The sequence below is a fragment of the Bombus vosnesenskii genome, unplaced genomic scaffold (assembly GCF_011952255.1).
Source record: "Bombus vosnesenskii isolate JDL3184/JDL3185 unplaced genomic scaffold, Bvos_JDL3184-5_v1.1 scf7180000013305, whole genome shotgun sequence".
Classification (NCBI taxonomy): domain Eukaryota; kingdom Metazoa; phylum Arthropoda; class Insecta; order Hymenoptera; family Apidae; genus Bombus; species Bombus vosnesenskii.
Window position 1 is genome coordinate 1,908,408 of NW_022882954.1, and position 14,397 is coordinate 1,922,804.

At 41.4% G+C, this 14,397-nt stretch overlaps 2 protein-coding genes across 3 annotated transcripts; both read left to right on the top strand.

Annotated features, from left to right (window-relative positions):
• The first annotated feature begins 751 nt into the window (after positions 1-751).
• Positions 752-4,937, top strand: LOC117234467 (E3 ubiquitin-protein ligase RNF13-like). Of its 2 annotated transcripts, none has more exons than XM_033495700.1 (8): positions 752-1,331; positions 2,270-2,499; positions 2,728-2,920; positions 3,035-3,243; positions 3,348-3,522; positions 3,626-3,784; positions 3,888-4,097; positions 4,285-4,937. In XM_033495700.1, exons 2-8 carry the CDS (start codon positions 2,320-2,322, stop codon positions 4,509-4,511), a joined length of 1,353 nt encoding a protein of 450 aa, XP_033351591.1. In that variant the 5' UTR covers positions 752-1,331; positions 2,270-2,319; the 3' UTR covers positions 4,512-4,937. The 2 variants fall into 2 exon arrangements, with proteins under 2 accessions (XP_033351591.1, XP_033351590.1); XM_033495699.1 differs by having other exon boundaries at positions 753-1,331; positions 2,179-2,499.
• Positions 4,938-9,462: 4,525 nt separating this feature from the next.
• LOC117234566 lies at positions 9,463-14,363 on the top strand. The gene has a single exon (XM_033495922.1). It carries the CDS (start codon positions 12,422-12,424, stop codon positions 14,228-14,230), a length of 1,809 nt encoding a protein of 602 aa, XP_033351813.1. The 5' UTR covers positions 9,463-12,421; the 3' UTR covers positions 14,231-14,363.
• Positions 14,364-14,397: the final 34 nt, after the last annotated feature.

Consider the following 14,397-nt stretch of genomic DNA (forward strand, 5'->3'; position numbering starts at 1 on the left):
AGTATTAAAAAACCAGATTACATATAAATAATGTTTTTTTAATTGTCTTTATAAATGATAAAGTCGAATTTCAGTTTTGCTATGTATTACACTTGTTGAATCATATATTTTGTAAATGATCGTTCTTCACACTTGTGATGTGCACATGTGCTAATAATTTCTTAACATAAAATATAAGTAACTTAGAAAAGTACGAGATTATAAATACACAGACATAAATTTTACATCCGAAAACAGAAAAGTATCTTCCCTTGTTTGATTTTACTGAGTAATCAGTCTTTTCTGTGATTATTTAAGTACACTGGCGTTATAGATGTTTTATCTAATGTAAACAGTTGTAATTGTACTAATTATATTAATTGTAAGTATGTATACTTTAAATATACTTTTTACGAAAATCATGTCATATGTTTAATTTGTTTAATGAACTAAAATAAAAATAATATTAAAAATATTAACATCAGTTTTATAATTGATTATAAGAATAACAAATTTAATTGAGTACTACATACATACTTTAGATTAGATTAGAGAATAAAATATCTCAAATAAATATTAGCATTCCTTTAATGATTAGGATATGAAAATAACGAATCGGAAGTTTAAATAAGTAAAGTTTAATCTGTAGGTTAGTTTTATAAAGAATGTTAATCGTATGACATAAAAATCGATGTGTTATAAGCTGACATTTAATTGAATTTAAATTTAGCGCTTGCAACGCGTGGACGTGTACACAGGCAAACACAGCGATGAATATGTTCGTCATGGCTCTATCAGATAGTTCCACAAGAAAATAGAGGAAAAAGTATATGTATGTATCTGTATGACATCCGCGTGACTCCACTCCAGTGATCAAGTTACGTACAGTTTCTTCTTTTTTTAAATAGAGAAATTGTATAGATGGTTTTTGTGTTATGTACATGCGACTGGTCGAATCGCTTTTATTGAAGTAATTATGAATAAGCACGAATGAGCAATTCGTTTACAGAGCTGGGCCTTTGACATTTGCTTACAAATTTTACTCAATAGATTAATCAACTTCGCAGTCGACCTAATGTCGTCGTAAAGATTTTACGTTTTTATCAGTGAACAATATTCACGACGTTTTACGATATCCTTATAACCTCAAATTTTTGGAAGAAAGATTCAGGAAGGTGCAAATGAAATGCAATGTGTAAACGATATGTATCTTATTGCATACCCATAATATCTACGATATTACATCTGTGAATGGATGGTTTGCATGTACGTGCACTTTACGAACCGATTGAACGTTCCCTGCGTGACGTACATAACGCAGTTTCCTGGATGAAAAAAATAGAGGAATACTAGTATGTATCGAAATTATCTATGTATTTATATTTGAGCGTTCTACTAGCAAGAAAAATTATAGGGTTAAATTTTCATACATATGTATCTCACCGTTTGTCACGTATCTATTTACTTGTGTATATTGTTTTTATTCATATGAATTATTATATCTAGTATTTTACTGTATCCAGTATAACTTGGAGAAATTCAATTATCATATCCTATGATCATGCTAACCGTTCCTCGATATATTACATCGAAATTACGGATGTGCGTCGCACATTAAATGTACAATCTTTTTTCTCATACCAGCAAAAGAATAACATTTATATTTTCTGCTTACGGGTTGTTTATTTAGTAATTAATCAATAATTAATCGTTTACAACATACATATATTGTTAGAAGGGAACGTTATAATTCACACGATATTAGGTACTTTGTATGTGTCCGATTCCTTAATTTCGCTCATTAATTACGTAAAATAAATGGAAATTACTCCACGAAATGCGAATTAATTTCTTTGTTATTGCACGGAAAGCTAATTATTACTTAATGATATAACAATATTTAGCATATCTGCTAGTAAATCTACTAATAATCAATCCTTTTAAAGATAAAAGGTCTTCATTACTATAAAATATGTGACTTATCGCTAAGAAATATGTATTGGGAAAAAAGATTCACATTGAAAACTAATGTTGTTTTTAATCGAAATATTTGAATACAAGTTCACAAGCTTCATTGTAAAAATGATAAAATTGTATAATTTATTAATTGCAATTTTATGATGATATGTAAGATACATAAATAAAAAGTAAACAACAATGTAAATAAACAGTCTGAAACTATTATAATCATTTTGGCAGGCTAGCGTTATTTTGTTCATTGCGATGGATACATTAGTATCTTGGGATTAAATACAATATATAATGAAGTCCTTAATCAAATTCTTGATAGAGTATTAAAATTAACAAGATAGTGGATACACACTTCTGATACTTTAAAAGATGAAACAGTGTTGCTTAAGCCACCAACTTCAGTTGTGGCTTACATTTCTTGTCTTTTGTGTGATGTGCAGCAGAGCAGATATTTTAGTATTTTCTGCAGCTGCAAGGCATCAAATTGAAGAAGAATTTAGAGACATACCTGCAAGATTTGGAGGTTTAATACCATCTGAAGGGATTAAGGTATTTTAACATACAATCATATATGATGCTTCTATGATCTTTCCTGTTATGTTATACACATTGGAAAAAATATCGCAGTATTTATACAGATATGTATAAAATATAAAATATTATCTATGGGATATCATTATGTTAATAGTTTTGATAGTTTATAAAAAAATAAAATAATAAACAAATACAAATTAGAAACGAAATAAATACTTTGATTTACGGGAAACTTTTTGTTAGGGGATGGTTGTGTATGCAGAACCACCTACAGCGTGTCATGAAATACAGGGCCCTCCCAATATTACTAATTATAATGGTAATTGGGTAATTTTAATTGCTCGCTATAACTGTAGTTTTGAAAGAAAAATACGAATGGCACAGAAAGCAGGATATGACGCTGTAATTATACATAATGTGAACAGCAACAAATTAGGTAATTATTTTCATTATGAGAAATATACATATATAATAATTATCATTGGAAATATTTGTATAATAATATTCCAGTATTGAGAGGGGGAAATTATAAATATATACTTTGTTACAGAACCAATGCAAGCTAGAGATCCTGTAGGAATATTAATACCATCTGTATTTGTTAGCGAGATCACAGGATTGATTATTAAGGAAAATTATTTATACGATGAATTGTATTTTGTACTAATTAATGATGATACTCCATTTAATATAACACACTTGCTCTTACCTTTTGCTATTGTTGTTGGGATATGTTTTCTAGTCATGGTTATCTTTATGGTGAGCATATCCTAAGCATATCATATATTAAACAATGTCTAAATTATTGTGGTAAGTGTTTTCAGCAAATAACTATATTTAAAACATTTTTTTGTAAATTACAGATTGTTAGATGTATTAAAGATAGAAGAAGGCAACGAAGGCATAGGTTACCTAATTCAAGTTTGAAAAAGATTCCTACGCATAAATATACGAAAGGCGATCCATATGAAACATGTGCCATCTGTTTAGATGATTACGCAGAAGGTGAAAAATTAAGAGTTTTGCCTTGTGCACATGGTTAGTATGTGTTCAGTGCAGTTAAACACATTGTTTAGTACATGAAATGTTTTATAGTTAATATTATTTGTATCTTGAATAATAACGTATCATTTATTTCCAGCTTATCATACAAAATGTATTGACCCTTGGCTGACAAAAAATCGTAGGGTTTGTCCTGTTTGTAAACGAAAAGTTTTTGCGGCGGATGAGCAAGTTGTTACTGACGAAAGTGATTCGGATGCCGATGACACGACACCTTTGATTCGTGAAGGTCATCAAGGTATGAAAAAAATCTTTATTTTTCCATATTAAAAAATTCAATTACAGAATTACTTGTATCGTACGATAAGTTATATTCTACTAAATTGGAAATATTTTATTAGGAACTCAAGGTGGAACATTTTCACGACAGAGGGAGAATCCTTTTAGTCGTGCCAGAAGGCCGGAAACAAGGCAGCGCGATATGATCCATTCAAGCAGTAGTTCTGATTCTGAAGAATTGTTTGATACTCCAGATGATGAATCTAGTATAAGTGCTGGAGAACCATCTAGTGGAACGGTTTTCAGAGCGTTTGACATTCATAGCATCAATGGTAAGAATTATTTTTATACATCATTTAAATGTGGTTTTTATTAATCCTCCCATTGCAGCTTAACATGATTCGTTATTCATTAGTACCTACATAGTTTGTTATATGGTTATAGTGTTCCCTAGCACTGTGAGGGTTAATAAACAAAGTAGTGAAAAAAAGAAAATAGCAACTTTAATCATTTAATTAGGTGAGTTGCCGGACTTAGAGTGTTCTGTGAGCAGTACTAAACCACACACGGTGAATTTATATACTGATGCTGAAGGGTTGCCAGCCCCTGTTGCTCAAATAATAAATCGCAATAGACGACCCGTAGCGAATTCACAAATTTGTGAAATTGGATCTGTTGTACCAATTGAAAATGAAGCTACAAATATTACTGACACTGATTATGAAGAGACCGATATTCACGTATAAAGTTCGATTGCATCTATTCTTTTATCACATGTCTATGTCTTGGATAAAATTGGTATGTTCTTTTAAGGTGTTACAAAATTTGATATAGATCACTAAAATAATCGTAACTATGAAAAAATGGAAAATTTTGAATGCTTCAAGAACTTCACCTTTTATTTAAAAGAACTAAAATTATCTCCACTTGTAACTCGGTCAACTAAATGGTTTGCATTAACGTGCATGTTCTGTAAACTTATTTCATTTGTCTAACATTCTCACCGTTCATCAACCATTTTTTCTACATCGTGTATTTTATATCAAGGTAAGAGAAAATTTCTTCTTCAAAACGATCTGCCATTGTTTTAATAGTAAGAATAATTGTTACCCTATTAACTTGTTTTAACTAAAACTCATTTTAAATATATGAAAATAGTTTAATAGCGTTAAGACTGCAAATTATTTTTTTAGGCATATGTCTATGTAATTTAATCTTTCAGATATATCTGTTAGTCGTTTAAAAAATATTCATATAGAAACAGTTTACCCAAAATTATTATAATCAGTCCACTTGAAATATTCACTTATTTTATTCAAAGTTTTGATCAACATCGTTAAAATTACTAATGTTTATTTACAGTTTTATATTTACAATTATGGCCTAGATATTTTATCTTTGCACTCAGCTATCGATTAATATATCTACATTTATCATTTTCTTTGTCAGTTACCATGATATATACATAATTTTCTTTGATAAACGAATAGATATACTTTTAGTTATTTTATAAACATTAAATGATGATTATTGGCGATATACATATATACATATAATGAGAGAAAAAATATTTTTTAATGATATGATGCGCAACATGAGTTTGTAAATATTATTTGTTATTGTATATACATACATACATATATATATATATATATATATATATATATATATATATATATATACATACATACATATATATATACATATATAGGTTAAGAGACCAAAAATAGAATTTTCTTCAATGTGCAGAACATATAAGATATAAAATTCTAATAGGAAATATTTGGGACGTTAGTTGCTATGTTAATCAAATTGAATTTTGTTAAACACCTTTGATAGAGAGTAATGGTACATCTGTAATATCTTTTTCTAAAATGACGTAATAAAATGTAATTGAATGTTTTTGACATGACGTTTTCTGTATAGGTTCTGTAAACTTTTATATATATATAGACAGATAGAAAGGGGAGATTTCAGCCATTTCCTAATAACGTGATAAAATTATCTGAAATTAAACTGCGTACCGATATTAGAAAAGCATATTATCTAAAGAAAATACGATTACGGAATTACGGAAATTAGGAAATGATTACTGTGATTCGATTGGTGTTTAAATAAAGTCTTTCGGGAGAAAGGAAAGTTGTATAAAATTGTGTAAATAGCCAGTATGTGTGAACTTATTATCCGTGCGCGCGCTCGTATGTATGTATGTATGTATGTATGTATGTATGTATGTATGTATGTTTGTTGCATGTATGTATGTATGTATGTGTGTGTGTGTGTATGTATGTATGTATGTATGTATATATATATGTATATTTTACAATATCAAAGAATGAATTTTTACTTGATCATTATGATGTCTAAATCGAAAGATTGGGCTTGCTGTCGTCTTATTGTTTAACGCTAGATGTATTATTCGGATAAAAATAAAAAGATATTTATATTTTGTGTTCTACTGTATGTAGTTTTTCTATCGCTATCGAGATAAAGTAATTTATTTAAATAAATAGAGGGAGGAATCGTGTTTCATAGTACATTCAAAATACATACTGGTTCATTGTGTTAATTGTTCGTATAGAAACATGTTACTGTTGTCCGATAAATTTTAGGTCCGACATAAAATAAGGAAAAGAGTAGGAAATTGCATTTCGCGAAAAAAGGAAACAAAGTGTGTATAATTTCATGGAAGATTGTTTTGATACAAGAGAATAAAGAAGAGGTGGGAGACTAAAATGACTAGAATAGGAAAGAGGATGGTGGTGGAGGAGTAGGAGGAGAAGAAGAAGGTAGGTACAGAGAGGTGATAATGTAGGAAAGTTTTGCGGTTGTACAGGGGGAAGAGGTTCTAACAGCGTTCTGTTGAGAAAGAGCGAGTGGCCGCACGTGACGACACAATGCCATTTGAATTGGCCTCCTTGTTAGAAAATCGGCCAGAGACGGTCACGATGACGAGGAAAGATCGTGCTCTGTTCTTCGTAGCTTCGGCCTCTTCAACCTTCCGAATAGCTTCATCCTCTCCACCTTCGCTATCGCAGCAACCCCGATTTCTTCCTCCACCTCTGAATCTTTCTTATTCATCCTCTTGATCTTTCCTCTTCTGTTACCCATACCTTTCGACATCCCTTCTTCTACCTCTTGCTGCTTTTTCATATGCGGTGATCACAAAATCGAGCACGTCCGATGCTAATAACCAGTCAGATTCCGACACGTACACACGTAATTGTAATTTTTTTTTTTTTTTTCTAGTTATTTCAAAACAGTTTCTCGACGATACGGATGTGTCACATTAGCGACCGAAAATTAAGTAATCGAACGTTTCTATCAATTTCCTCGTATCGCAACCATTGGTATATCATTCAGAACGTGTTACAAAAATCTGTATGTATTGTTAGATAACGTTTGTAACGCGACGCAATTTGTCGACGATTCATCGCTGTAATCGCATCCGCATATTCAAGGAAGATATTATAGCTGTTACATAATGTTTAACGCGATGAATGAAAATTAATGATTTAGTACGGATACAAAATTATTATGGAACAAGTAATTTTTGCCGAGTGTTCTATCTTATCGCAATCGATAAATCTTCGTTCTCGAGGCGATTTATAAAAATAGAATTTTGCCGTTGCGCGAGGATCGAAGAAGATAAAGAAAACGAATTCTAACAACTTGACCTTACGTTTACCTGCGTCGTGTTTTTATACGTTCTATCTGTTAATAGCGTTTAATGTCCGTAACTGACACCGGATCGACATGCTAAGTGTTGTCGGAGGAAGGAAAGTGGTGGAAAAAGAATTGAAGATACAAATCTGAATATTCAAAGAATATACTTTTTAAAATTCAACTCACGATATTAGACAAAGGAAATGATATTGCGATAATTAGTGCACATGATACGAGCGGATCAAGATACGAGATCAATGATGATCGTACCGCGTGTATATTTAAGCGTGTACATACATATTCCTTGCCAATGATCAGATGTCATTGCGATCGAAGTTAGCTCGAAAGAATATAGATAACCGCACGTTTTCATGAGCACTAAAATGCCGGAGTCTATTCTGCGAGGTATTTATCAGCGTTGCGTGATCACGTTTTTGAAGTTTTTATTTCCGATGGCTATCTGGCTATCGTAAACATTTGCAAGGATTTTCTATCGCTATCGCTATCTTTCCGCTATCGTCAGGACACGAAGGACAAGTAAAAATTTTCATGCGCGCAGGAAACGACGTACAAATTTTAGGATATACTTGAACGAAAATCATCTTAAGATTGAGAATGCTCTTGACGTACGACAATGTGACACGATACACGTGCAAATTCTACGAGACCGATAAATTCTCTACCGTAGCCGGTATGATTCTAAATTAAAGCGTAAAATACCGATGGCAAACCATAGGTGAGTTGGTACACTCGTGAGACTCTGACTAAGTAGTCCGACTCTTATCTCTCCAACTTTCTGAAATTTCGTTCGTTCGTACCGATGTCTCGATCGTATAGACTTTGACGGTTGACTTAACCTACGACCGTGCTATATCGCGAAGGATATACAACAATGTATAATTTAGAGATTACCACCACAACGCGAATTGCTCCAGTAATAATCGAACGGGCTAGTCGTTCGCGTGACTAACTCGTTGCTGTTGCTGCAGCTGCTCGCGAATTATCGATTCGCGAATATTTCCCTTCGTCCGTGGTCATGCGCGGTAATACTGCCGACCTAACTTTCAAACAGGGAGAGCGAATAAGTACGAGAGAGAGAGGGACAGCGGAGAAGGCGGAGGGAGAGAGAAGGATCTGCTGCGAAACGTCCTTGGTAGGATACGCCTTCTCGTGTATGCGTATATCCGTGCGCAAGAAAACGTGGTCGCTCTGGATGCTAACGCGGTACATGCGCTTTGCGCCTTCAATGCTGCATCGTCCACAGATATATTTCGAACATCACGGTTGCATCTACGGCGATACGTCCTTAGACGTTGACGATCTTCTCAATTCCGTAAATATCGATGTTACTCTCTCCGACAAAGATAAGTATCAGACGATCGTCGTTTAAACGAACGCACGATTGCGTCGCATCTTGGAAACGCAGCCGTTTATCGAGATACGATCAGTCCACGAAAACGGACGATCCCTTACGTTCAACGAACGAAGCGATTGAGCATCGTACGAGCAGGGCAAGCGGCGGAGGGGGAAGGTGGGAGACAGGAGATACGAACGTCTTTCGCGAACACGATCCCAAGCAATTAGAATTACGTTTCTATCGGATCTGTTACGACAGTAGGTCAACGAATAAAGGAGGCGCGACATCGAATCCGAGGATATCTTAATCCGACGCTTTTTTCAGACGCTCGACCTCGCGTCGGTTCCGACCACGGTATCTCCGTTGTCCGGGAACGGCGGAATTTCGGATATAGCGCGAACGCGTACGATTACAGGAATCTATCGAACGTGGAAGAAGGAAGGAAAGGAGCTCGGAAATGCCGAACGAGACGGTAATTACGGAAAAAGAGAGAAAAATATGGAGCGGAAATAGGCGAACGGTGACGAGGAAAGGTAATTGTTGCTTTCTCTGAAAATGAAGGAGCATCTCGGTGGAAATTGTTCGAAGGCCGAGAGATCGAGTTAAAGTTCCGAGTGAGAGTGAGAGAAAGAGAGAGAGAGAGAGAGAGAGAGAGAGAGAGAGAAAGAAGGACGGGGGAAAGAAGAGAAATAGAAGTCGGAGACGGTAACGATAGACGTTGGTAGTAGAAACGATAGAAGCGACGCACTGCGTGGGGCAGAAGGCAACCGGCAACGTGTGTACCGTTGTTTTTAGTCGAGAGACGGAAAAATACGGGATAAAGGGATGAAGAGGTGGAAAATCGACGGTAGGGGATCGTGAAAACTGCGTAACGGGGAGGGAGGAAGCTGGAGGAGCCGAAAAGCGAGTTAGGGGAATAGCGAGAGTAGAGGAAGGGGTACGAAAGAGAGAGACGGACAAACGCGAAGCTGATGGCAAGGCAAGGCAAGGGCACCGTGTTGGGTGGCCGAGGTAGGGGAACAGAGCGAAGGGTAGAATCGAGGCGTAGGGAAACAGGCATCAGGGTGGAAATGGTTGGAGCTCCCCTGGACGAGAGCGATAAAAAGAAAGATGGCGGATCACGGGACACTTTTCTATTCCGTAAACAGTATGCAGAACGCACGGCGTGCAGATCAACCGATGCCGATCTGGTTCGGTAAACGGTGATGGTGTTTAAGCGATCGATGTTTATTCGCAGGGTACCGATATCGATGGTTTTTCGACGACGTACCATCCCGTGGTTAATTTTCTTTCGCGAGTAATAGCCGTGGACGTGGACAGCGAGCGAGAGGCAACGTAGCTGATATTCCCAGAGGAATATATAGGAAAGGAGGATAGGGGTGAAAGGAGCCGAGATAGAGGCGCGCGCAAGAGATCCACCCGAGATTACAACTGGTAGGAATACGTGTATAGAGGGGAGAGAGACGGAGACCGAAATAGACGGGGGTGGGTCGGTTGGAAAGGGAGGCTAACAGGGGAAAGAAGGAGAAGGAGCGAGTTAAATAGGGAGCGGGTGGTGCAAGGTAGGGCGGTGAAAAGAGGAAAATCGCGTGCGAACGAAAGCACGAAGGGGATGGAAAAAGTATGGGGTAGAAGGAGGGGATGACCGGTAGCGGATAGAGAGAGGGGATAAACGGAAGGAGAAATTTCGACGTATGTGTGCGTGTGCGCGTGCGAATTGGAAAGACAGAGCAGCGAGAGAGCGAAGGTGCACCGAAGTTTCCGTCGTCTCTCGAAGAGGGACTCTCCGCACGTTCGTCATACGACCCGCGCGCAGTTGCTGGTGCGCGGCTACGGGGTCGGTGTTTCCGCGTCACGCGCACGACCCCAAAAAGTGTGTATGTGCGTGCGTACCTGCGTGCGTGGTTCGAGCGCCGTCCGCGTTGCAGGATTTCTCATTTACGCGACGATAAACGCGGGATCCTGCCTGTGGAACGTTCGCGTACGAGGGTGAACAGAGGAAATCGCAGGTGACGAAGGAGAAGAAAGAAGAAGGGAGGGGGAGGAGAGGTAGAGAAACGGAAGGAAGGAAAGAAAGAAAGAAAGAAAGAAGAAAGAAGGTTGGACGAGTCACGATCGTTATCGGTCGCGCCACCATCCTGTCGATAAAGGTTGCTCGCCCGAAACCGCGAAAAGTGGATTCGTCGGTTTCGCTGGAACACGGTATACTTGGCCCCGTTTCGCCTCTTTCCACGCCAGTACCCACGGCCTCCAACGTTTCCTAGTTCTGAGAAACGAAAAGGAAAACGAAAGAAACGCGCGAGAGGAAGAAAAAAAGGAGAGGTTCGTCGGTCGCGCTGGTCGTGGCATAAAACTTCCTTCGAACCTGTATACGATGCGTCGATAAGAGAAGTTGAGCGAAGGAGTCGCGCGCCCGTATCGATAACCCGTCTGTAAATCTGTGCCGAATCGTGTGCCGAATAGAAGCAGGCGCGTGCCAGTCTTCCTTCGCTGGATTCGACCAAACGAGTCGACGTGACACGACGCGATTTTAAAGGTGCGCCACGGTCGAGACGGAGTACGGTGCCACGAGGAGCTTGGCGACAAGCTCGCTGAAATTTTAGCCGAAACGAGTCGTCGTCTGTGTTCGAGCTACGATCCGATGTTCGTACAGCGAGCAAGAGAAGCGTTTCGAAAGCCCGTGTGAACCGATCGGACGCGCGATCCGTCCGTTTTGTGCCTCGTCCAAGTGTCTCGCGTATCGAAACGGCTCGAGTGGAATCGTCGAGTTTGTAAGAAGGTGGTTGCCCGAGGACGCGCGGCGAAACGACGAAACGATCGAACGAAGCGAACGTTCGTGCTAGGAAGTCGACGAGGAATACGCACGGAAAGGAAAGAAGAAAGGAATCGGTGAATTCCTTGGAAGAAGGAAATATTCCACGATCTTATCGTCGTCTATCGTTTGGAATTTCCATCGTCACGGTGTAGAGGGCCGTGCGCGCGCCCCTCCGCGCGCGCGCGCGCGAGCTCTCACGCGCGGATCCTGGTGCGCGCTACCATATTTGTCAAGGGTAGTCCCCTAACCTCACTTTGCCACCGAGGAAGCAATCCTGTCTGTATTGTATACGAACGAGAAGCGAAGGAAGGGAGAAGAAGGTGTCTGTCCGGACCCGCGTCGGAAAAAGTTACAAAGGATAAGAGGAAGCAGATAAGAACTCGTACGGTGGTGTTGTCGGGTAAGAAACCAGGTATACGTTGACTGTATCGGGAGAGCGAGCGAGCAAGGAAGAGCAAGACAGCCTGATAGGGTTGAGGAGAGACGGAGAGAGAGAGAGAGAGAGAGAGAGAGAGAGAGAAAGAGAGAGGGAGAGAAAAGCACAACGAGGTCAAGGAGGAAAGGTTAGGTAAGAGTACTCGCGCGGAAGGTGGATACTCGGCAGGCTACTGGCGAACCTGCTTGGGGTGTGTCCATGAAGCCGACGCAATGGCAACGAACAAAGAAAACGACGTCGGTGCCGTGTAGGCTGTCAACGTGGTGGCCGTTGAAGTTGTCGTTAACGCGGTGGGACGCGTTGCCGTGTAATCGGCAAGCGTGATCATCCGCGATAACCGAAGGGGGGCAGACAGAAAAGGGAGAATAGCCGGGCGTTTAGGATGCAGCATGAACCTCGGTGCCCCGTATCGGGAGCTGGTGAGCCTCGGAAGGGGGACTACGGTGTCCAGGTGCTTTCGCCGGTCGAGAGATCGCAGGTCTCCGTCGTCCTCGAAACGGGCAGTATCGCCGGCGTCGTCGTCGCCACTGCCGTCGTCACTGCCGTCGCCACTGCCGTCGTCGTCGCCGTCGCTGTCGTCGTCACCGTCGCCGTTGTCGGCGCAACAACAGCAGCAACAACTACTACCACAACAACAACAACAACAACAACAACGACGACGACGGTTGTCATCGCGTTTACGATCGTCACTGTCTCGCTGGTCAATCTGGTCGAGAGCTGCCGTTACCGGCGTGGTTGCAGTGCCGCAACGGCATCGGAAGTGGCGGCTACCATCTGGCAAGAGAATCAAATTGCGAGAAAGAGCGAGCGGGAACGGGAACGGGATCGAGATCGAGATCAGCAGCAGATTCGCGAGTGGCAGGTGGAACGGGAGCGAGATCGGGAACAGCGGCGGCGGCGACAGGAACAGCGGCAACAACAGCGACAACAGCAACAACAGTTACAGGAGCGTTCGAGCGAAAACGAGAGCGAGAGCGAGATCGAGAGCGAGATCGAGAGCGAGATCGAGAGCGAAGAAGAGAGCAGCAGCGGGATTGTACGACACGAGGAGTCGGTGGTGCAGGTGGCGCGGCAGAAAGAAGAGGCGAAAGCGGTGGATCATCGGGTGCAGCAGCAGCGGCGGCGGCGGCGGGGAAGCGGCGGTGGCACGAGAATCCCGAGTGCGTGGAACGCGTGGTCACGCCATTGTTATTACCACTACTGTCATTGCCGCGCGAGTTGGCGTCCGGTGTTTTCACCACCGTGCAAGTTATCGTCGCGTTGGCGCGGTTCGAGTTGGCCGTTCGCTTCGCGGATCACCGTCGAGATCATCGTCGAGATCGCCGGGATCGTCGAGAAGGAGGCCGCCTGCTCCAGGGGGACTTCTAAGGGCCCCGCCGCCCCGGGCCGCTCGGACAGCTGTCATCCGGCTATCGGCTCCGGGATATCTACGAGCGGGGCTGACATCATTTACGAGTCGTCTGGAAAAGAAGATCGTCTCGATCATCCGCGGGGAGGAAAGCGACTCGTCGAACAACCTACTGTCCCTCTTTACGCGCAAATTCGATCCTCCGTGTATCGGTTATACGATAGACACCGGCAACTTAGTTACGACGAAAGATTCGCCTTGCTTCGATCGGCAATCACGGCCTGCTCTTCGATTTGCTCTTCGATTCCCCGAGACAGTCGGTGTTCGTTGCCGCTGCAACCGAGAAGATCCGAGTCTCGACGATTTATCGACGAGAATCGCCGCGGCGACGCCAGCACGGAGGCCGTCGATCGCGTCGTCGTCGACCCGCGGAGAATCGAGGAACGAGGTAGCGCGAGTCGCCTCGGCGTTACCGACGACCCGTCGTCGTCCGTCCAGCGAACAACGAGCACAGAAGCGAGGAGGAGGACGACGACAACGACGACGAGAAACGGCAGAATCGAGAAGCATACGCGGCGAGCTAACAAGAGCCCCGATCTTTGGTGGCAGCGATGCGGGGCCTTGTGCAGTCAGACGACGGGAACGTACGCGATCGCAACAGGGATCATCAGCGAAACAAATTCGATATCACGATATATCGTCGGCGTCGATATTATCGAAACGGATATCGTCGAGAACGGAAAGGCAACGTGGACAAACCGAAGGATATTGGACCGCGTCACGAGTCAGTGGCGTGGGCCGTCGACGGGGACGATCGTCGTCGGGACGGACCGGGGACGTTAACAACGTTCCCGAGCTTGTGTCCATGCGGCTCGATCCGCCCGAATTCACGGGACCACCATCCACGTCGTACGATTGGAACAACGGCAACGACCGCTGCTACTCGTCCTCGGGCTTGCCTCTTCATTTTCTTCCGCGCCGATCTACCACCGCGGGAATCTCTTTCTTTC

Coding starts and splice junctions, on each gene's coding strand:
- LOC117234467 (XM_033495700.1), top strand. CDS start 2,320: ATGAAACAGTGTTGCTTAAGCCACCAACTTCAGTTGTGGCTTACATTT. Junction 2,500..2,727: donor TACCATCTGAAGGGATTAAG/GTATTTTAACAT, acceptor ACTTTTTGTTAG/GGGATGGTTGTGTATGCAGA. Junction 3,523..3,625: donor AGTTTTGCCTTGTGCACATG/GTTAGTATGTGT, acceptor ATTTATTTCCAG/CTTATCATACAAAATGTATT.
- LOC117234566 (XM_033495922.1), top strand. CDS start 12,422: ATGCAGCATGAACCTCGGTGCCCCGTATCGGGAGCTGGTGAGCCTCGG.